The sequence below is a fragment of the Apiotrichum porosum genome (genome assembly GCF_003942205.1).
Source record: "Apiotrichum porosum strain DSM 27194 chromosome Unknown scaffold_5, whole genome shotgun sequence".
Lineage (NCBI taxonomy): Eukaryota > Fungi > Basidiomycota > Tremellomycetes > Trichosporonales > Trichosporonaceae > Apiotrichum > Apiotrichum porosum.
The window spans coordinates 506,285-527,452 of record NW_021167112.1 but is presented as its reverse complement, the minus strand read 5'-3'; the positions used below and the strand labels follow the sequence as shown (position 1 = coordinate 527,452).

General features: G+C 59.5%; 5 protein-coding genes across 5 annotated transcripts; 3 read left to right on the top strand and 2 right to left on the bottom strand.

Annotated features, from left to right (window-relative positions):
- Nucleotides 1–269: 269 nt before the first annotated feature.
- On the top strand, nt 270–4,708 carry EHS24_007492 (uncharacterized protein; the record flags this gene model as incomplete). The annotated part of the gene is made up of 4 exons (XM_028622851.1): nt 270–383; nt 426–599; nt 642–764; nt 806–4,708. The coding sequence occupies 4 exons, from the start codon at nt 270–272 to the stop codon at nt 4,706–4,708; spliced, it is 4,314 nt and encodes a 1,437-aa protein (XP_028476744.1).
- An 83-nt stretch (nt 4,709–4,791) lies between these two features.
- On the bottom strand, nt 4,792–6,780 carry EHS24_007491 (uncharacterized protein; the record flags this gene model as incomplete). Its single annotated transcript, XM_028622850.1, has 4 exons — nt 4,792–5,729; nt 5,779–5,879; nt 5,923–6,257; nt 6,298–6,780. 4 exons carry the CDS (start codon nt 6,778–6,780, stop codon nt 4,792–4,794), a joined length of 1,857 nt encoding a protein of 618 aa, XP_028476743.1.
- Nucleotides 6,781–7,163: 383 nt separating this feature from the next.
- On the top strand, nt 7,164–8,647 carry EHS24_007490 (uncharacterized protein; the record flags this gene model as incomplete). The annotated part of the gene is made up of 3 exons (XM_028622849.1): nt 7,164–7,509; nt 7,554–7,732; nt 7,787–8,647. 3 exons carry the CDS (start codon nt 7,164–7,166, stop codon nt 8,645–8,647), a joined length of 1,386 nt encoding a protein of 461 aa, XP_028476742.1.
- Nucleotides 8,648–9,059: 412 nt separating this feature from the next.
- PPM1 (carboxy methyl transferase for protein phosphatase 2A) lies at nt 9,060–10,213 on the top strand (the record flags this gene model as incomplete). Its single annotated transcript, XM_028622848.1, has 4 exons — nt 9,060–9,154; nt 9,193–9,819; nt 9,860–10,057; nt 10,105–10,213. 4 exons carry the CDS (start codon nt 9,060–9,062, stop codon nt 10,211–10,213), a joined length of 1,029 nt encoding a protein of 342 aa, XP_028476741.1.
- A 27-nt stretch (nt 10,214–10,240) lies between these two features.
- On the bottom strand, nt 10,241–12,303 carry EHS24_007488 (uncharacterized protein; the record flags this gene model as incomplete). The annotated part of the gene is made up of 9 exons (XM_028622847.1): nt 10,241–10,294; nt 10,344–10,399; nt 10,452–10,618; nt 11,204–11,412; nt 11,465–11,664; nt 11,708–11,783; nt 11,824–11,919; nt 11,979–12,199; nt 12,240–12,303. 9 exons carry the CDS (start codon nt 12,301–12,303, stop codon nt 10,241–10,243), a joined length of 1,143 nt encoding a protein of 380 aa, XP_028476740.1.
- Nucleotides 12,304–21,168: the final 8,865 nt, after the last annotated feature.

Sequence of the window (21,168 nt, the reverse complement as noted above, 5' to 3'; positions counted from 1 at the left end):
ACGCGGCCGGCCGCCGGAACATATGGATATGCCGGGCGTGGGAAAGTGACCGAGCAGAGGATGTATTAGAAAAGTCAAATCAAATAGGAAATAGGCAAATAGGAGTTCTAATAAGTCATTCGGTCACAACAGGCACACACCGACGCCCAACTCCGCGCGAGCCGTGATCATCAACTGCAACACTCCTACTCGCACCTCCATCAACACTACAACACTCTTCCGGCGCCGCGTCTGCTCACACTAGCGGACTCGGCAGCGCGGTACTCACCATGTCAGCCTTGGCAGCCGACCCCGACGGCGATGACAGCCTCCAGAAGCAAGCAAGGCTTGCGGCGCGTGCTGCCCGCTTCAACAATGTCCTTCCAGGCAACCGCTACAAGGAGGTGAGCAGCTGGGCGGGCAGTGCCGGAAGCTGACATACGTAGCTCGAGCAGCTGCGAAGCAAAGAGCGCAAGGCATTCTTGGAACAAGGTCTCATCACCTCGGGCAAGACGCAGCTTGACGCCGCCATCGACATGCGCGGCTCATGCGAGGGCATGTGTTCCGAGTACGAGATGGAGTTTCGCGAGTTTACAAAGGAGATCCACCCCTTTGAGGCTGTGAGTTAACCAGTCCGTGGCCGTCAACTAACAACATGGCAGACACCTCAGCGTCGAATGGACCACTCCAAGGCGGTCGCGGCGTATACAAGATCGGACGCCGGAGCTGGCCATGGTGAGGCTGCCATTCTTCCCTCCGACTTGCGAACACCTGCTGCTCTGACCGTGAGTGGTACGACGACGCGCACTCCCTGCTTACCACACAGCGCTCGCTCGACTACTTGATCAACCAGATCATGCCGCTCCAGCCCCCGCCAAACCCCAACGCCGTCAACCCTCCAGCGCCCACTGCGCGTCGGGCGTTGGGTTACACTGCCGGCTACATTCGTGACCGCACTCGCGCAATCCGCAAGGAATTCGCCATCCAGTCGTCGTGGGGACACGACGAGGCTATTTCCTGCTTTGAGCGTATTGCCCGATGGCATATTCTTTGTCTGCGCGAGCTGCAAGAGGAGACCGGATCCAACACCGACATGCACATTGACTCGGCCGAGCTGGGGCGCGCCTTCACCTCTCTTCGACAACACTACAACGACCGCAGGGAAGAGCTGCGCGTGGACATGCCGTGCCCCAACGAGCCCGAGTTTAGGGCGTACATGCTCATCTACGATCTGAACAACAAGTCGGTGTCGATTCCCATCTCGGAACTTCCTTCTGTCATTCTCAACCACCCGCTCGTCCAACTGGCCTTCCAGATCCGCCAGGCTGCCCAGCGCAACTTTGACAGCCAAAAGGAGGGTTCCAAGCTCAATGCCGAGCTCGGTGCCAACCTCATCACCCGCTTCGTTCGCCTTCTCAAGCAGGGCAAGGTGCCTTACCTGCTCTCCTGCCTCGTCGAAATCCGGTTGCGTGAAATGCGGCGCAGTGCCATTCGCGCCTTGACACGCACGTACCCAAAGTTCAAGCAGGGACAAGGACCCACTCGCCAAAACGAAAACGGGGAGGTTGTGGAGCGCCGCATGATCCTCATGGCCATGCTAAACGGTCTCCTGGGTGCTGAGGAGCAAGAAGACGAGGAGACGGCTTGGGACGACGTGTTTCCGACAAGCAAGAATCCCAATGACGAGTCTGTCGACATTGTGGAACGGTTCGGCATCGAAGTGTACAAGGACCACACCGGCCCAGTCGGCGCATTGATTAACCACGGGTCCCGCTACAACGACAACAAAGACGCACCCTTCACCCGCCGCTGGAAGTTTATCAGCCAAAAGAAGGGCACCTCGTCGTACTCGGATGTCGTCAATGGCCGCGCCGGTGTCGCCGTGGACGGCGGTGCGGCTACTGCTGCGGTCACTACCACATCGACTTGGCAGCCTCCGCCCAAGGTCACACCGCCAGTTCAACGTGCGCCAGTCGTTCCTGTTGTCAGTGCACCTACTGTCACGTCTACAAACGGTGCCGCTGCAGGAGCTTTTGCAAAGGGTGGTGCTTTTACCGGCGGCAGTGCCTTTGCCGCTCCGTCTGGTAGTTCTACTGGTGCATTCTCCAACGGCTCTGCATTCTCAAAGGGCAGCGCTTTTGCCAATGGCTCTGCTGCCCCCACCACCCAGGGCCCAAGTGCCTTCTCCCAACCCACCAAGACTCCTCCTGCTGTTGGCGCATTTGCATTCAACAACAAAGGTGGTAGTGCCTTTGCCCCGAGCGGTGGGTTTACCCCTCCTGCAGTCGAGCAGCCCAAGCCCACTCCTCCTGCTACACCATCTGTCACCATCTCTGCCCCACCATCTACTACCCCGGTGGCCACGCCTCCAGCCATTCCGAGCTTCTTCGGAAAGAAAGAGGCTCCGGCCCCATCCACAACGCCAAAGGCTCCCCCACCGTCCGTCTTCCCTTCATTCTCCAAGGTGCAGCCGCCCCCAGCAGCAAAGGTTCCCACTCTCTTTGACGACACGGCAACAGCTCGCCCATCAAAACGAAAGACTGTTGTGTCCACGCCGTCCATCTCCGCCCCTAATCCCAGCTTCTTCCCCTCCGCAGCACCGCCCACAGGACCTACTGCCGCCCCTCCGCCCGCCCAAGCATCACCACCGACTTTTTCAGCTCCCACTTTTGCGCCACGACCATCACCTTTGGCCCAGCCCGTCAAGAAGGCGGTGGTCAAGCCTCCTACCAAGCCCGAGATCCCCAAAATCAAAATCTCGCGCGATGTGATGAGGCTGTTACCGTCTCAGCTCCGCGACCGCCTTGTCGAACAAGTCGTCGCCAACATGGTTCAGGATCGCATGCCCATGCTCGAAAAGATCAACCACGAGCGTGTGTTGGCCCACGAATATGTCGAGGAGCGCAAGACTCGACAAGAGGTGCTTCAACGCGCGGCACCGGTCATCTGCCAGACCATGCTCAACGACTACATTGCAGTCCTCGCCAAGGAAATGTACGAGCGTGAAAAGCGGATCCGCGCCAGAGTCAAAGACGCGGCCCTTCACTGGCGTCGATGGGCAGCGCGGCGCTTGAGGGAGCGCGAGCAGTTCATTGCCAAGCGGGAACGCAACTTTGCAATGTTGTCTGGCCAGGGTCTTTCGCGTTCCATGGCCTCGTTTGACTCAAAGTTGCTCGACGTCTCGCGGAGACAATCCGTCGCATCCTTGGGGTCGGTGTCAATGTCGCGCGCACCGTCGGCCCTCAGCTCTTCCTCGGCTATGGGATCGACCATGCCAGAGGTCGAGATAGTTCTGGAACTGCACCAAGCCGAGAACGCAAGGTTGCGGCTGTTTGAAAAGACGTCGTTCCTCCACGACATTGCCCGACATGTTGCTCCCCTCATTCAGCCAAGCGAGGAGGACCCGGAACCCTTGTGGGAGACCATTCTCCTCACCGCTGAGCACTCTGGAACACCCGCCAATGCCCAGGCGCGGCAATGGCTTGCGTCCAAGTTTATCCCCAAGGCAGAGGAGCTCCACTCGGACGGCGTCGACTTTATCGCCTCGACCGCGGATGTTCATGGCGATCTGCCTGGATCCGTCGACACGGGCTTGTTCGTCTTTGAAGCGCCTCTGGAAACCTTCAACAGCCGGTCCATGGAATTCAACGCCGACGACGCCAACGACCGTCTTGCTGCTGCTTCGGGTAGGCTGCAGCAAGGTGCGCGTTACCACTCGGCGCTACTGCTTCTGACATGGCAAGACGAGTCCTTTGACGAGTTGGTCGAGCGTCTGCAGATCCAGGATGCTGTCGCCGAGTTTGAGCACGTCGACCTTGTCTGCATCGACGGCATGGAGGACCTCGACGACCGATTTGCACGTGCCGTGCGCGCACTCGTCCCGCGCGAGCCGCGTAAAAAGCACGTTGTTCTCCCGATGGTGAATGTGGTCTATCAGCTCGAGCAACCGTGGACCGACTATGTCCTCCTTGTCGCCAACATCTTGGCACAGTTTCCGTCAAACGGCAAGCTCATCGCCACCGTGGTCACCGAGACACTCACGGCGCTGTCTGCAGTGCGGGAATCGATCCAAGCCGAAATTGACGACTTGCCCGTGAGCCATTTGTCGACATACGACGCTACACCGCTGCCACCGCTGGACATCCAGGCGACCGACATTCCTGGTGTAGTCACGGCCTTGTCAGAGTACCTCTCCTTGCCAATCTTTGGCGGGGTGGACGACATTGCCCTAGCTGTTGGGCCACTGCGTCTCGGTGCTGTCAACGGAACGCCGCTCCCGATCCTTCCGGTCCTGCATGCACTCAGCAACGTCGTGTTCAGCCAGCTGGAGCGCCAAACCCTCAAGTTGGACCAGTGGTTCGTCCCGCCTCACCACGGACACGCAACGGGTCAGCTGGCCTCAAGAATGTGTCAGACCATGTTCAAGGCGTTCCACGCCGCTTCCAACCGTGTCGCAGCCGCCCGCAGCTCTGCACAAGCGCAAGCCGAGGCGCGTCTCAAGCAAGAACAGCAGGCAAAGCTCGCCCTCGCCAAGCGCACACCATTGCCGCCATCCCCTCCCAAGGCCTCGCAAAGGAACAAGGGCACCAAACGCAGTATCGACGAGACTGGCTCGCCAGCAAGCAAGTCTGCAAAGACCGCACGCTTACTCCACATGCTGGCCGAGGTCAAGTCGACCATGAACCAACTCGACGCGGGCATGTCCGTCGAGTGGCAGCGAGTAGAGTAGAAAAACAATCATCCTGTGTAGTAGTAGAGCAGTAGACATGCATGCAGTGTACATTAACATATGGAGGGGGATAGTATGTGTCTCTAGTCCTCGAGGGCGTGCGACTTGACGGGGGCACGCAGTCCGGACACGTCGTCGACGGTGATTTCGTGCAGACGTCCGCGGAAGAGGTACCTGATGCGGAGCTTCTTGTTCTCGCCGATACACGGGTCGTAAAAGCCGAGGAGGTTGTGCTTTGCCCTGCCCGCGGGAATGACGAGGCGCGAGTTCTGCACGAGCGCCTGGACGGGGATGGTGACGTCGATGACGGCCGTGTAGCCGTCCTCGGTCTCAATCTCGCGGAGGCCGCGCGGGGTGAATGCTGTGGCGAGACCGTAGCTGGCCGACAGGATGACGAGGCCGTCGCGCTGGCGCTCTGCCTCGGTACGCGTCTGGACCGAGCGCTCCATGAGGAGGACGGCGTCGCCGGCCTCCTGGCGCTTGGCGGCAATGTAGTCGGCGTGCTCGACACGCAGCTCGTGGATCCTGTTCTTGATCCGCTCGTGCTTGCGTGGCAAGATGTAAAAGTGGTACAGGGCCGCATAGGCCGAAGCCGGAAGGACCGTCGTGCAGAACGCAACGTAAGGGTTGAGGTCGGCCGACAAGAGGATGGGGAAGGCGAGCTTTTGGCCCAGACGGTTGACGGTCAGGCGCAGCTGGATACCACCACCGAGGTTGACCTCGAGCAGAGCACCGGCACGGGTGTTCTCGGTGACTCTACCGCTCACGTCGGCAAATGCCGCGGGAGAGCCCATGAGAGACCATGAAAGACCGGTCTTGAGTCGGAGACCCCAGGCGTGGGTCGTCCAGTCGCCGCTCAGACCATTGTCTGCAAACCCAGTCCGAAGCTCGGTTGTCCAGCCGTCACCATTGTGGCTTGCCGACGTAATGCCCACGGCCATCGACGAGGGATTGACCATGTACATTTCCTCCTGAAGGGACCTGCCCCAGGGTCCCAGAGTCCAGAAACCAGTGTTGTAGGCTGTGGAAAATGGTCAGCTTTGGGGTCGTACAATGCTCACTTCACTTACTGATGTATCCGGTGGCCTCTGGGTATATCCTTCGTCCAAGGCTAATGTGCAGACCAGGAGGGGCAGCCCACACCTGTTGAACCGCGTTCATCGTCACATAGCTAACGGTTAGCGGGAGTCTGAAAAGGTGAGCCGATGGCTTACGTGTTCTCGTCATAGGTGTACGTTCCCTTGAAGGATGTGGTGAATGGGGCCAGAACAGCCTGGGTGTACTGAACCCACAGACGCGGCGAAAACTGGTGCTTGATGGTACCAGAGAGGCCAGCGCCACCTTGACCTCTCACGGCAACCATGGTCTCCTCGATAACAAACTGGGTCTGTTCATTGAAAGGCAGCTCAAACGAGTGCTTGAGAATAATCTGCGAGGGATTGACGCGACGGATACGCGCCATTGGCGAGTGAGAGATGACACTGGGGTCACTGAACACGCTTTTGGGAAGGAAAACACCGCGTGCGTCAAGAGTAACCGACATGTCGCTCTGGACAAGTCAGCTCGACGCCTCCGAGGCGGCAGCTCACCTTTGAGTTGACAAGCGCCTCGACATCGATACGACGCTTCGTATCACCTTGCCTCTGGTAGTGCGCCTTCATCTCTGCGGGAGTCATACCGCGAGGTCCAACCTCCCAGCTGGTCCGCAGACCTTCTTCTCCAAAGAGGTCATAGATGGCGCGCTTTCCCGGGTCGGTGAGAATCTCGTACGCGCGAGAGATTTCCATGAAGCGATCGTGAGCTGCACGCCGACGCACATCATCGGGCTGCTTGTCCGGGTGGTAGATGGCTGCAAGAGCCCTGTACTTGTCCTTGAGCTCGGCGAGGGACGCGTCATGTTCGACGTTGAGAACAGCGTACAACGAATCCTCGGCTTCAGAGTCCAGGAACTGAGCGGTCGTTTGCGTGGGCGGCAAAAGCGGCGAGCCTGGAGGCGAAGGAGGCCTGATAGGACCGTCTGCCTGCTGCGCAAAGCGCCGGTAGTAGGCGCTCGATGGGCCTGGCTCGTTCATGTATTTTGAGAGAGTTGGATGGCGAGACAAGATGGACCGGCCAAGCCGGGAAAGGCAAAGGAGCAACAAGTAAGCGTGAACAAAGATCACGTGACCGCGACCGTTGCCCTCCATTAGGACACTGAACTAATGTTTGATGAAGACCGATTGTAATGCCGTTTATTTGAAATACAAAGCCCACTCGCCCGAACTCCGACCTCTGGGCGGAACTGCCGCGGACCTGCAGCGCAACATCGGCTATGTGCGATGGGCGGAAGGAAGGAGTCGACCGTTGCTAAAAAGCTTTGTTCTGTCTGACTCCCCGTGTTGTTTTTGTTTCTAGTATCAAAACTACGCTAAGAGGACCGCCGTCGACGACGTCTCCTCACCAAAATCGCTCCAACATGTCCTCACCGCCTCGACCACAGACACCGACACGGTCATGTCCCCCCATCGCCACTGTCCCCCGATCCCCCACGAGCCCCACAAACATCTTGTCACCCGTTCCGATGTCTCCCACAAGTCCTATGGTGGCCGCACGGGTGCTAGCCCGAGTACCCTCGGACGACGGAAGTGACATTAGCAGCGACGACAGTGAGAGTATCGCAATGTACGGTTCGCGGCGCTTCAAGCAGCTCCTTCCCCCGACGCTTGTGACGCTGTACGACAACAACTGCGGCCTTTTCCTCGTCGCCATGGCCCAGCTCTTCTTTGCGTGCATGAGTCTGAGCGTCAAGTTTCTCATGACAAGTGAGTGCCTCTCTAAAACACGTCAACGTGTGGCTTACAGTCAGCCACCGCAATGTCTACCCTCACCCTCATCTTTGTGCGAATGCTCATTACCGGCGGATGCTGCTTCGCCACCCTCCTCATCCAGCGTGACCCCTACCCTTTCCTCGGCCCGCCCGGTGTTCGTCGACTGCTGTGTTTCCGTGGATTTTGCGGGTTTTCGGGACTGCTTTGCGCATACCAGGTGAGTAAACGCAATGCCGCCACTGAAAGAAGCGAAATGGGGCTAACGCTATAGGCTCTGCGAGGTCTGAGCGTCAGCGATGCGGTGACCATCGGCTTCTTGACACCCAGCGTGACTGCGCTTGTCGCCTACCTCCTCATGGGCGAGTCGTTCTCGTTCAAGGAGGCCATCTCGGGCTGCATCTCGCTCGTCGGTGTCGTGCTCATCTCCCGTCCGCCCTTCATCTTCGGTCACGGGTGGGGGTCGACGCCGCCTGTGGAGCCCGAGACGGCTCCTTCGGGCGAGCCCGACGATGCCGAACGCATGGCCGGCGTCACTTGGGCCCTCATGGGCGTCTGTTTCAGCGCCGGCGCCTACCTCTCAATCCGACACATTGGCAAGCGTGCCAGCGCCCTCCACTCGATCGGATACTTTTCCATGGCATGCACCATCGCCTCGGGTGTGGGCATGTTGATCTGGCATGCCGACCTCGAGTGGCCGCACGACAAGCGCGGCTTCGCCCTCATCGGCCTGATTGGAGTCTTTGGATTCTGTGCCCAGGCCTGCCTTACCTTTGGTCTGCAACGCGAAAAGGCCGGCCGCGCTGGCCTCGCCATGTACCTCCAGATCTTCTTTGCCGTCACGTTGGAGCTCGTCGTCTTCCACATTGTGCCCTCGTTCCTCTCGTTTGTCGGCACGGTCATCATCCTCAGCTCGGCGGCGTGGGTGGCAGTGTCGACGTTGAAGGCCAACCCTCCCCGGACTGTGGACGATCCCGAGAGTCAGCCAATCTCTCGCACACCTTCTCCCCTGCCAGGGGGCAAGAAGACGGTTCGCGGGGAGTTGTATTCGTACTCTGCGCTGGCAACGTCCGACGAGGCTGCGTCGAGCTCGAGCAGTCTTACGTTGCCAGTGGCTGGTGGCGCCAAGGAGTGAAGAGCAAGAGGATTTATATAGACCATCTGTGTGTTCATTACCATCAACCATGCATGTGCTTTTGTCCATGTGTGACAAGCGCAGGTGGGTGTGAAGAACGGAGGACGGGTGTGGTCTGGTTTATGTTTTGTTGCGCCGCATAGCAAGTGGCACCTCCGGTCACTTGACAGGTTCCCTGCTGTGCAGGAACCAAAACTACTGAATCAACACTGAGAACTATGTAGCTCCAAAATCAACTGAACGGCCAGGTCCTTCATCAATGCAGACTGCATGTGTTCGTTGTTGACAACCCTTGACGTCAGCCAGCGGTGTCAACAACAATGCGGTGGCATTTGCAAGCGGAACGCGAGATCGCGTTTCACAATGAACGTCATCAAAAGTGGAGGTGCTTCATCCTTCCAACCACCTCACCATGCTTCCTCCCCCACCTCCCTCTCGCCCAGCAGCACCATCCCACCCTGACGATGCCATCAGAGGGACAGACGACGATGCTGCGGCCTCCAGATTGTAAGCAACTCATCACGCCGCGTAGCTGAACCCCGCAGCTCGGCCGTCTCTCTCGGTTATCTCTCCGACCCATACGCGTCACTCCTGTACAAGCAGCAACGGTTAGCCGGCCAGAGCGCGCGCAAGGCCCCCCTCATCAACGTCGGGACGCACCACAGGACAGCTGCGCTGGATGCGGTGGTCGATTCGTTCCTCTCAGCGGCCGGAGACGGAGCACAGATCGTGTCCCTTGGAGCAGGCAGCGACACGCGCTTTTGGCGTCTGAACGATGCGTCGCAGACGCGCCAGACGCCCCTGGGCCGCTACGTCGAGGTCGATTTCCCTCAACTCACTGCGATAAAGGCGCAACGAATCGCGCGGAATCGGCAGCTGACGGGCACGCTGGTGTCTGCCGACCCGTCCTCGCCTAAACCATATGCCGTGTCGCATGGCGGCACGGCGCTGACAGCGGCAAACTATGCGCTCCTCCCCCTCGACCTGCGTGGTGGCGCAGCCACGCTCGACGCAGATGTTCTGCCCCTCCTCGACCCGTCCAAGCCGACACTGCTGATCGCCGAATGCGTGTTTTGCTACATGTCGCCAGACGAGAGCGCTGCGGTGATACAGTGGTTTGGCCAGACGTTTGAGCGTACGGCCGCCGTCATCTACGAGATGTACGGGTTGGAGTGAGTTCAACGGCCGGCGGCACTGAGAACTGACGCACAGTGACGCCTTTGGACGAGTCATGCGACGCAACCTCTCGCAGCGCAACTTGTCGCTCCCTGGCGCCGGGTTTGCGACGGCACAGGCGCAGGCAGACCGCTTCCTCGATTCGGCTCTCGGCGCCGGCGTGTTCAACGACTCTGGTGCCAAAAGTCTGTGGGATATCCGAACCACCGTGGTGCCCAAACGGGAGCTTGAGAGGTGTGTTAACGGTTGACCTTGACCTTTCAAGATGCTGATGGGTTCAGGATATCAAAGCTGGAGATTCTCGACGAGATTGAAGAGCTGCGTCTAGTGCTCTCCCACTACTGCGTCGCGTGGGCGAGCAAGGGCCTGGACCAGGTCGGCCTTCGATGAAGGCATGCATCACGACGTCTACAACCTTTACTTTACCTTCTCGAGGCCCGGAAGGAATTCATATCCACCCTGCTTTCGCACCTGGTCAAAGATCTTGACGTGTCAGCTTTACATTTCCGTTCGCACCCACCCCCATGGTCATGAGTGTGTCTTCGTGGGGCAGACGAGGGCACTCGAGCAGCCCGTCTTTCGGGGTTGTTGTCAGCATGGTGGTTGTGCACAGGGCCGAGTATCTTACCCCTCACGCAGCGCGCGACCGCGTCTGCCTCAAAGCACAGTCCAAACTCGTCAAAGGCACAGTCGACTTCTTCGTCCTCGAGGAAGACGCCACCCTCAGCAGGGTCGACGAGCCTGCGTATCCAAAACTTTGACGGGCGCGAGGTCCACCCTTTGATGAGGATCTCGCTGTTGTGCACAGTCAGTAACTGCTCCAAATCGATTGCACAGAATGGAGGACACTGAAGGTAGGGCCAGCAGAACCCAAGATGATGTCAGGGCCGAGGGGAGTTAGTTGGACGTCGACACATGTGCCATTCACAACCACACCCCCTGGCAGGCGGAAAAACATATGCGAAGATCTAGGAGTGACCCAGATCTTTGACCAGCCCGTGCGCGGCATCGTGCACGGCATCGTTTGACGCTAACTGACACATGTCACGCAGGACGATCCTGCTGAGACACATGTTCAAGGTGCACGATCACGGCCACGATGTCGGGGGTGGGGTAGGGGGTGGGGGGGTTGAATAGTGCGGAAGCCAGGCCGGGATGAATTATGGCTTGGTATGGAGATTCCACTCGACTCCTTAGGAATGTATCCTTTGCCGATCACGGCCTATTGACAAGGACCCAAGGACCCAAAGGACCCATTCCTTCTCAATGTCCGTGTCCCAGGAATGCAGGAGACTTTCGTAATGGGGCCACGAAATGGCCAAGCGAGGCATGCAGGTTTCCGATCATCCCACGACAAATGGCCCCCAACTTATAACTCACCCTGTGGTGCCAACGATCCGGGTGTGGAGCTGCTTGGGCGTCGAGCTGAGCGAGTTCATGGTGAGGTAGGCGATCGCCTCGAGCTGCGGAAACGTGAGTGTCACGCTGCTCGCGAGGTCGACACCCGTACGGGACAGCATCATCGTCGAGCCGACCTGGGCGGGCGGGGTGAGGCCGTTCTTGGGGTGGCGGTACATGAGCATCATGGTCTGGGAGTCCAAGAGTCAGTGGCAGGGAGGTGGCAGGGACTGTGCCACTCACATAGACAAGCGGGTACGGTCCCAGGTCGAGCACGCTGCCACCTGCCTGCTCGGCGGACAGCATGCGCGTCGAGTCGGGTTTCTTGTTGTGCCAGTCGAGACTGTTGTCCGAGTAGATACAGCGAATGTCGCCAATGACATTGTCGTGCAAGATGGCCTTCTCAATGGCCAGGAAGCACGGGTTGAAACGGGTCCACACGCCTGGTGCGGGAGTTAGGTATCCGTGCTAATGCCTTGAACATACCTTCCATCAGAAACACGCCCTGCTTCTTTGCCAGGGTGCTCAAGTCGGCCCATTCGGCTGCGTTGAGTGTCGCGGGCTGTGAGTACAGTCAGTGCCAGCATGCAGGTCGGGCATACCTTCTCCACCAGGCAGTGCTTGCTGGCCTCGAGAACAAGGCGCGCGTCATCGTAGTGCGCAGAAGTCGTGGTACCAATATACACAATGTGGACATTCTGTCAACGAGCGACATCAGCCGCGTCTCTTTTGTACTGGCTCTCGTGCGTGCTCTCACTGGGGCATTGACGACACCTGCATAGCTTCCATGTCCGCGCGGCTCGACCTTGCAGAGGCCGTCGACTTGCGCCGCAGCGCCGCGAGGGACAAACTCGGCGACAAACGCGTCAGCCTTGGCCTGGCTACGCGACCCGACGGCGACGATGGCATGAGAGATGTCGCTGGCGCCGCGTCCAGCTGGTGAGCGGCACAGGTCCTTGGCGAACTCGGACGATATCCCTGCTGTCAGTTACGCGTCAGCTGTGTGTATGTGACTTACAGCCGCACCCAAGAATGCCCCACTGCGCGACGTACGGCGTCGATTCAGTCGCGTTGTGCGTCATGGTCAGTGGTGTGAGTTGGGGAGGGGGATCGCTCGCTCGCTTCAGTTGTTGACAGGGATTATGGTTGGCGTCGTTGTCGTCGCCATCGTGGTGGTTGCGATCACTGACCACCTCGGTCGCTACATTGGTCTCGGTCGCTGGGTTACACAAGTCCCAACTTGTCCGTGCACTTTGCACTTGCCCAGTACGTGTGGGGAGGACTGTGCTGTGGGGAAGAGTTCAGCAGAACAAAAGGTGGGTTCCTGGTCTCTCTCAACATCGCATCGGCCCGGTCCCGGCGGTCCCACGGCATGTCCGACCACGGAGCAACGCCTCTGCCGTTTGTGGTCCTCTTTTGAGTGCCAACGTGCCAGGAAAGGATGTTGCAGCGCCACGACACGACCGCTGCGACCTTGTTTTTTTTTGTCGCGCTCTTTTCCCGGCGTTCACCGTCAACGTCACGCACAATGATACAATGGTTTAATCAAACTCGTTGGTCTCGGGGTCTTACAGCCACGCGCCCACGGGGTGCGTTCTCGCACGCGTCATAGATAGCGTTGCTACCGAGGTGCGTCCCGCAGTTCACACTGTTTACGCGTTGTTGCTTGTTTTGGTTTGTTTTGTTGTTGTTGCACCACTTTGAAGTGTACCTTTGGCTTATCCGATACAATTTGACCGCCGCGACCTCTACACACAGTCGTGTACGCCCGACGCCCGGACCTGGGTGTGTTGGGTGTGGCAGGCGCGCTCCCAAAGGACGCCGGAGCGCTCGCCCAAAAAGCCTGAAGCTCTGAAGCTCTGAAGGCCTGAAGGGCCGAACTGTGGCCAGCCCCCACCCACCTCCTCGGAATGGCTCTGCAAAGCGACTGCGGAATATCGGACCTGAGTCGGAAAAGTCCTATCGACGGACCTAGGCGGACAAGTTTAGCGCACCACTGTCTCGGAGCGGTCTGAGGAGGGGGTCTCCTGCCCATACCTGCTGCGCCGACACCGCCGCACCCACCACCCACCACCCTGCGCCGCCGCCCCGACCTTTCGACGGACAGCGAACCCTTTAGAGGCATTTGGTGTGTGCTTATATTCCGTCTCTGCCGTCGGCGTGCGCCTCGGCGCGCCTGGCCTAGTGGACCACGCATGCTTAATTCCTTTTGCGTGAGAGATCAGCTATAATAGCGTTCGCCACGGCCCATCGGCGGGGGGCGCTTGCTGCCCACGGGCCCCTTTGCCGGCACGGCACGGCACGGCACGGCAGTTGGGATTGAGCGACTGAAAGGCCCCAAAAGAGCCTCTCCCTCGAGTACAGAGGGTACATCTGACCGTTCCGAGCAATACCGAGGATGGGGTCAGCCGAGGTCAGCTGCGAGCTGCGAGCGTAGAGCTGCGGGCATGCACAACGCACATTGCAACCAGACGCGCTGACGCCTTGGGCGGGTGCCTGCAGACGCGTTTGATGGGGACGGTGGGGAGAGAGAGAGAGCGAGAGAGAGAGCGACTGGACCACACAGCGTGCTGGCGGCTGAGGACTAGCGCTGGCGCAGAGGCAGACACAGACATGGACGCGTTCGTGGGAGCTGCGTGGTGGGGCGACCAGTAGGACTGACGCGAGAAGCGACACCGAGAAGCATCCCACAAGGTTCTTGCATCTGCATGCAGCATGTTAGATGGTGTGCAAGCAGGCCACGGGCCACAGATCCACACAGTGCGTGTATGCGTGTCCCAGATTTGTGTGGTGCATCTCCCAGGTCGGATCTCAGACCCCCCAGCCCAAGGTCCGCCGTTGCAAAATGTTTCAATAACAAGGATTGCAATCTCGCGTACACGATCCAGCGATCCAGCTACTGCTACTAAGCCGGCGGCTGTTGCGTACCTCGGTACGAAATGTGGGGGGTTACATACGGATGCTTTGATCTCATCTCATCTCAGCTCCACGAGCCGTTGGTGCGTTGAACAGCCGTGTTTGCGGTGCAGTTCCAGGCTTAACACAGGCCCACCCCTCCTAGATCCCGACAACGCGCTCCAGATCCCATGATCTATGAGATCTGGACCACAAGCACCACACGGTACCCATGGTCAGTGGCGGCGGTGGACGGCTCCGAGAACCGCGGACACGGCTGCTGGATGGGCGCTGGACGGGCGCTGGACGGGCCGACGCGCGGACAGTCTACGCATGCTGCCCGTGTGTGGCTGTCAAGGATCTCCATCTTAGCGAGCGAGCAGATGGTGTGTGGTGTGGTGGGACTGTAAACGAACTTAGCGAAAAGCACGTGTTCTCTCTCTCTCACTACGGTACTATGGGCTGCGTACGACGAGATCTGAGGAACAGACAGTGGCCAGTGGCCCAGGAACATGGACTGATCACGTTATGTCGAACACGCTGGTGGTACTAGGTACTAGGTACAGCAAAACAGCCTTTATGCATCGGGACCTCGACGCCTTGTGCCAGCTCCCAGGTCCCGGCGCCGCGCGTTCGGAGAGTTTTGTTGCTGGCGAAACGTTGGTACGGAGCCGTACGATGATGGTACGATAGTGGAGTGCCACACTCTCGTTGCCGAAAGTTGGTGGACGTTGTGTACCTCGGCAACGCTCCCGTTCGTTCTAGACGGTAGTGACCGATCCTGGCATGGACAGTGAAGAGGGGTGAGATTTGGCTGGGAAGAGTCGCTCGGAAGGGTACCGCGCGACCGGCATTCCCTACCTTCACCGGTCCTCTGTGGACGATGCACATCATGTCGAACGCCCTGTTGCCGCAGTACCGCACCTAGCTCTACCCCCAAACTACGCACATCAAGAGGTGTTGCTAAGGAGTGAGTTATTGTCCCTGTGGTCTTGCTGCCACACCTGGAGCTAGTTATTCGGACCAGGGCCAGCGAAGTCGCCACATGAGCCAGGGACGAGGTGGACGAACCGGCCTGTCAAATGTCTTCTTGACCAGAATGGGGCCCGTATGGTAACATTACTTGGCAACGGGGGTGGCATGCAGTATGCAGTATGCATGCTGCGAAGCATGTAGCGAACAGCAGCAGTCTCTAGCGGCCGCCAAGCTCCAAGGCTGTGGCGACAACGGCGAAAACGGCGAAGACACAGAGGCGCATTGCCGCAGTGCCACACGGCGGGACGGCGACCCGCCCGTCCACCTCTCACGCCACCGGGACGCACACGTTGCATTCTGTGTGAGGCAGCCAACCACACTTTGCACCGCTCCGCCGACACCCACTGGAGATTCACACCCAGCCCCGCAGCCGTCGCCGTCAAAGCCTCATACAAGAACACGGCTGCCACACGTCGTCGTGGCGGCGGCGGCGGACGGCGGAGGCGTCCGAAGCTGGGGGGGTGCGGGAATTTGGCATGGGCGGGGCTCCTCGGAACGCCTCTCGTATTCGCATCGGAACAACCATACGTACAATACACGTATAGTATTGGAGGCAGCCACTCGCGCTTTTTTTGTCACTCAATGTGAGAATGGGAGGAGGTGTCTTTACCGCGGCATCTCAGCCGCGGTAACGGCTGGCATTGAGCCCATGGAAACCGCGTAAGACGGGGGTCCTTTGTGGTGTTGGGTTCGGTGGCTGTCGGTTTCTCTCACGGTCACGGTCCCGGTCACGGGAGCACCCCCTTTGCAATGCATGGAGTGTGGCATGTGGTGGAGAGACTGGCGGACAACCTTGTCCATCAGCAACTTACCACTTTCGCTTCTCTGCCACAGAATAACAAAAAAAAACGAGGCGACGGGTGCCACGGCCTGTCAAGGTTCTACATGCGCATTGTATCGCACGTATTCTGCGTTGCGGTCCAACTTTGCATTCCCATGGGGCCATTTTTTGGTGTATTTTGCCATGTCGGGTGTTCGGCTGGCAACAGTCTCGGCGTAAACGAGCCGTGGACATTGAGCCTGGGAGGTGCCGCCCTGACGCAGGTGGAGCGGGGGCCTGATGCACCGTGTCTGGGCCTGATGCATGCGACACAAAACTCACAGACTCGGAGCACGCCACTAGTACACTACTCTGTCTTGTAATGGATCAAATGGAGCATGGTGTGGGATGGCGACTCGCTTGGGTTTTATTAATCCGCGTGTCGGCTACGTCAGCACCTCGTGCAAGACGGCAAAAACATGCGTTTTCTGGACCGGCATTCCTCGTCTATCCCTTTCGATCCCTTCGATCTCTTCTCCAACACGAGACTTGTTCCCATTGGAACCACGTCGTCTCGCTAGCTCTTGCTGGGTTGGATCTCGCTTAGGGTATCGGACATATAATCACGACGACGACGCATTAGCGCCCTTCCCACCGACGACATAATACCCATTGCGGCGTTGTGACTCACCGCGGTATGCAACGCACACCGCTGCGCACAGCCAGTTGCACAGAGATCCAGAGACGCCACAGTGACGTTTTTGGTAAAGGTACAGGACATTGCCACCAAGCATACACTGTACTTGCTCCCACTGATCGATGTTGGAGTCCCCGCGGCATGCGGGGCGGCACTGCGGCTGGTCAACGCCCTCCCCTCGATATGGACGGACACTGTATACCAAGTGCGACCTCCCCGACGCCAGGGGGACCCATACGTGCACGCTCAGGCTTGGCAGGAGGCGGCGGGACAGGCCATGAGTCATATGGCGGCCGTCTGGCGGGGGCTGTAACGCCCGGCTTCGATGGCTTCGATGGGCGCGACACGGGGCTATAGAGGACCCACCGTCGTCTCGGAGATACTGGGACTGGCGGGGCGGCACATTCATACGCGAGCGTTCTTTCGGGGCCTTTGGCAAAAGACGGAGAGGGGAGGCTGTATTGATTGCGTGCATTGGGATTGCGGTCACGCCTACGAGGCGTCTTGTTGACAAAGAGCCCCCCAGTGCTCTGCTTGTGCTTGCGCGAGGCCGGTGGGACGCGTGAAAGGTCCCAAAGTGGCGACCCAACCTGTCAATTGCACACGGCCGTCGCTGATCACTTCACTTTCAGCCCAGAGCCACACAGAGCCACATATAGCCACGGTGAGCCACGCAGAGCCACGCAGAGCCACATGACAGATAGGCGAGGGCACGCACACCGATGGGACCATGGCTTGCAGGGTATATTGGGTGTATGGCCGTGCACTAGTGGAGATACAAGTCGGAGGCGTGGTGGTGTATACCCTTTGCCGCTGGTGTGCCGAGCACCGCGAGTTGTTCGGCTCACGGCACGCACGGCCGAGCTGAAGGGTGGGCAGTGCCTCCGCTGGACGGTTTTTGCCCGTGTCGGTGGCTGCGAGCGACGCTGCCTGCCTCGGTCTGTACCCGGATCTTGATCTCGAGAGGCGGGTGTCAAGTCAGCTGAGCCCCGCCGATAGCATGGCATCATCTTACTCAGGCCGGCCGTTGCGGCCGTGCAGCCAGCCGTGCCGCCGTCCCGTGTGCCTCTGTCTCGTGTTGTGTGTGCCACTTTTTTCTCCAGCAGCGTCCACTCTCACGCGGGATAACTCAGCCCACCCCGGTCTCTCGTTTGGTTTATCGGCTCCGCAGAACACGTTGGCGCTGTCTCACAGGAGAAGCATACGCCGGCCGGCGTTCATCGTCCTGACGCATGTCAGTCAGTCCACACTACTGTTGCTGTTGGCTTTGTGCGCGCTCCAAGCTCCATGTCTGGGGGTGGTGGCGGTTCTGATCGTTGATGAGTGTGGCGTGCCTCGTCCTATATCTCAATCATGGCTCATCGATGGATCAGATCGAGAGGAACGGGGTGGTGGTGGTTTGTCTCGTACAGTTACAGTACGTGCGTGCGTCATAACCTGCCCAAAACGCCATATTCGACCCACTACAATGCTGCTAGCTACATACTAGCTGCTTGTTTAGACTGTGCATGTGACAGACACTCCTGAACCCGCTCGTACGCTCTGCTCTCGTTCCGTTCGTGCACGTGACTGACCGCAGCAAGCAGCAGCAGCAGCGACTTGACTCGGACTCTGCATGCCTGTGCCCCCCCTACTATACCCCACCCAATCTCTCTCTCCCTGTGCGGGGGAGGAGATCCTGGGCCTTCCTGGGCCTTCCTGGCCTTCCTGGCCTTCCTGGCCTGGGTCCTGGCTGAAAGTGGCCGAGAGTGATCGATGTGGCGTCTACGATGCGCCACCATGCGTCTCGTACCTTCCTCGACAGCCATCGTCGACCCTCCACAAACCCTCCCCCCCTCCCATCCTCAAAACCCTCTCTCCACCGTCCCTCCGCGCAGCCAACACCGTGGCCGGAATTGGCCCGCGGGCAGTGCTATTTCTCGCCTGTGGGCTGTGGGCTGTGGGCTGCGAGGTACAGGAGAGAGGAGAGGTACAGTGCAGAGGTACTTCGCTTGCATCGCCTGTGTCGGTGTGAGGTGTCTCTGTCCGCGTCTGTGGCTGTTGGGTCTAGGTCTGGGATCTGGGTCTAGGTCTAGGTCTGGGTCTGGGTCTGGGTCTGGGTCTGGGGTCAAGGTTGCGTGCGTGCGTGTGGCGGGCCATCGCGTCCGGCCTCGGCCCCGTACGCCGCTGCCCCACGTTTGTGTATGCACGTATGCACTGCACCGCGCCAGTTCCGACACTCGTCTTTGTGCTGCTGTTCACTAGGTGGTGCCGTACGTGGCCACTGGTCAGTGGTCAGTGGCCGTGTGGCGTCAACGATGAACCTAGGGAGAGCACAGAGGCCGACGACGACGACGACCATGACGCACAGGCGACGGCGACGACGCACAGGCGCACAGGTTGGGCAATCGCATGATCGCATGATCAGCTACACCTCGACCGATGACGTTTCAACCTAGGGGGATATCATTAGCGCAGGGGGACAAGGGGTGCCCAAAATGGCAGCAGCAGCTGCAGCAAGAACAGTCCGTTTATCGGTCGTGGGCGCGGTAGAGTTGCTCCACGCTCCACCGCAACGCTTGGCGCCATGGGTCAATAATCGCGCACACGCGCACACACTTGCTGCCTCGATGCCACCAAATTGCCACAACTCTCCCCGGGCTTACTTCTTGCAGCACAGCGTTTATGGCCTCGCAATCCGCCGCCGCGCCTTGGCCAAGACAGCGAGACCTGATCCATAGATTGCCATAGTTTCCCCCCACCCCCCAGGTCCTTGTCCCTCTGCGATCAGTCATCGGAGGGGCCGCGCTACGGCCGCATGTTGTTTCTCTCTGGATCTCTCCTGTTCCCCTCCTGTCGCACGATGGCCATTTTGATTTGATCATTGTGTGGTGCAGGTCCCAAAACTCTTTTTGCGGTGTCTGTCTTGTCCGTCTAGGTGCAGGAACAAGGACCGGGGGGGCCTGATACCGGGGTGTGTTTGTCAAGGAATAAGCATCGAGCCTCCAAACTCTGAACACCGGCCACCGGCAGACACGTAAGACGCGCGCGCCTGCGTATCTTATGTGCGTGTGCGCGCGTTCGAAAGAAGAGGCTGGGGAAAGAGGCTTTTTAGGCTTCTGTACGCGTCTTCACGTCCAGTGCCCGCCAGCTGACGCCCTTGTTGCCTTGTTGCATGCACGCCCAGGTCCAGGCGTCCTGTATGCACGTCCAAGGCGAGGCGTAATGCATTGTGCGTGCAATGGCGCGCGGAGCGTGTGGTGGTGACAGCTGCAGGCAGTGAAAGGGTGAGGCTTGGGCTGATCCATTTGTTCGTGTCCTTGCTTGGCGATCTGGCTGGGCATGGCTGATGGGCAAGCAATTCAGAGTATTCGCCGCCGCCGCTGCCGCCGCCGCCGCCAGCAGACGGGGGGCCCGGGTGGGCCCAAGACTGTGGGTCACGGATGGGAACCGGCTGGGAACACTGTGTCTGCTGGCCGACCCGGGTATGGCGCCGGAAGAGGCGCATGGCAGCGTCAGCTGGTTGCCAGCATAGGCCACAGCAGCTACATCCCCCCCTCCCCCCCGTTGTGGCAAGGGGCCGTCGTGTGTTGCACAAGGTTCAAGCCAACAAGCAGGCGTGCGTGCGTGCGTTCCCCCCAACCCCCCATGGTGTGTTTTCCGAGGCCATGAGAAACACACTATGTGGGCTGACAGAGAGAGACGCGGCGCCGGCTGCACCAGGCAGACCGCCCCGCCCGCCCATGAGCGCCTGACCCGGAAAACGCCACACGGCGTCGTGCAGGGTAGAGAGGGTTTGTGTGTGTGGTGTGTGTGTGTGCTGCCTTGTGTCACGCCCGTGCGTGCATGCACCAGACCGCCCAGGGGAGGAATGCTGCTGCTGCTCACCCACCGACCTCCACCCCACCACCGCCGCCGCCGCCCCGGACGACGCCTCTGGAGCGCCCGACGCCACCGAGCAGAAAAAGGGAAGACAGTGTGTGTCCTCGAGGCGCCCACAAGTGCCCGAGAGTGCGCTCCACTGCCGTGCCTGGAGGCGCACGACATAAAAACGGAGCCAAACCAGTGGATCCGGTGTCGGTGTGGGCCGGTGGCCGGTGGGTGGGATTGGGATGGACGTGCCCCCGGGGGCGCACGGGGGAGAGGGAGGGGGGCAGAAGAGAGAAGAGGGCAGGGTGACAGACCGCACGCGCGCTGTGGTCTCTCTTGCTCTGGCTGTGGCACTGCGCGCGCGTGCACGGCTCGATCGCTCCTAGATTCAACCACCCGTCCGGCCAGTCCTCTCGTCCTCTTCTCTAGCAAGGCAGGCAGGCAGGCAGGCAGGCAGGCTCCAGGCTCTCTCAAGCTCTCCAGGCTCCAGGCCAGTGGCAGCCAGCAGCCAGCAGCCAGCAGCAGCAGCAGCAGCACCTTCTCTCCTCCCTCCTCCTCCCTCTCCCACCCATACAAACCCATCCTACCAGTCTCTCGACTGCAACTCCAGATAAAGACTCGACACCCCCCCAGCTCCCCGTCGCATCTCCCACCACCCTCGCCGCAAGCTATCACCTTTCATCAACAACGAACACTTCCTTTCCCACCCAC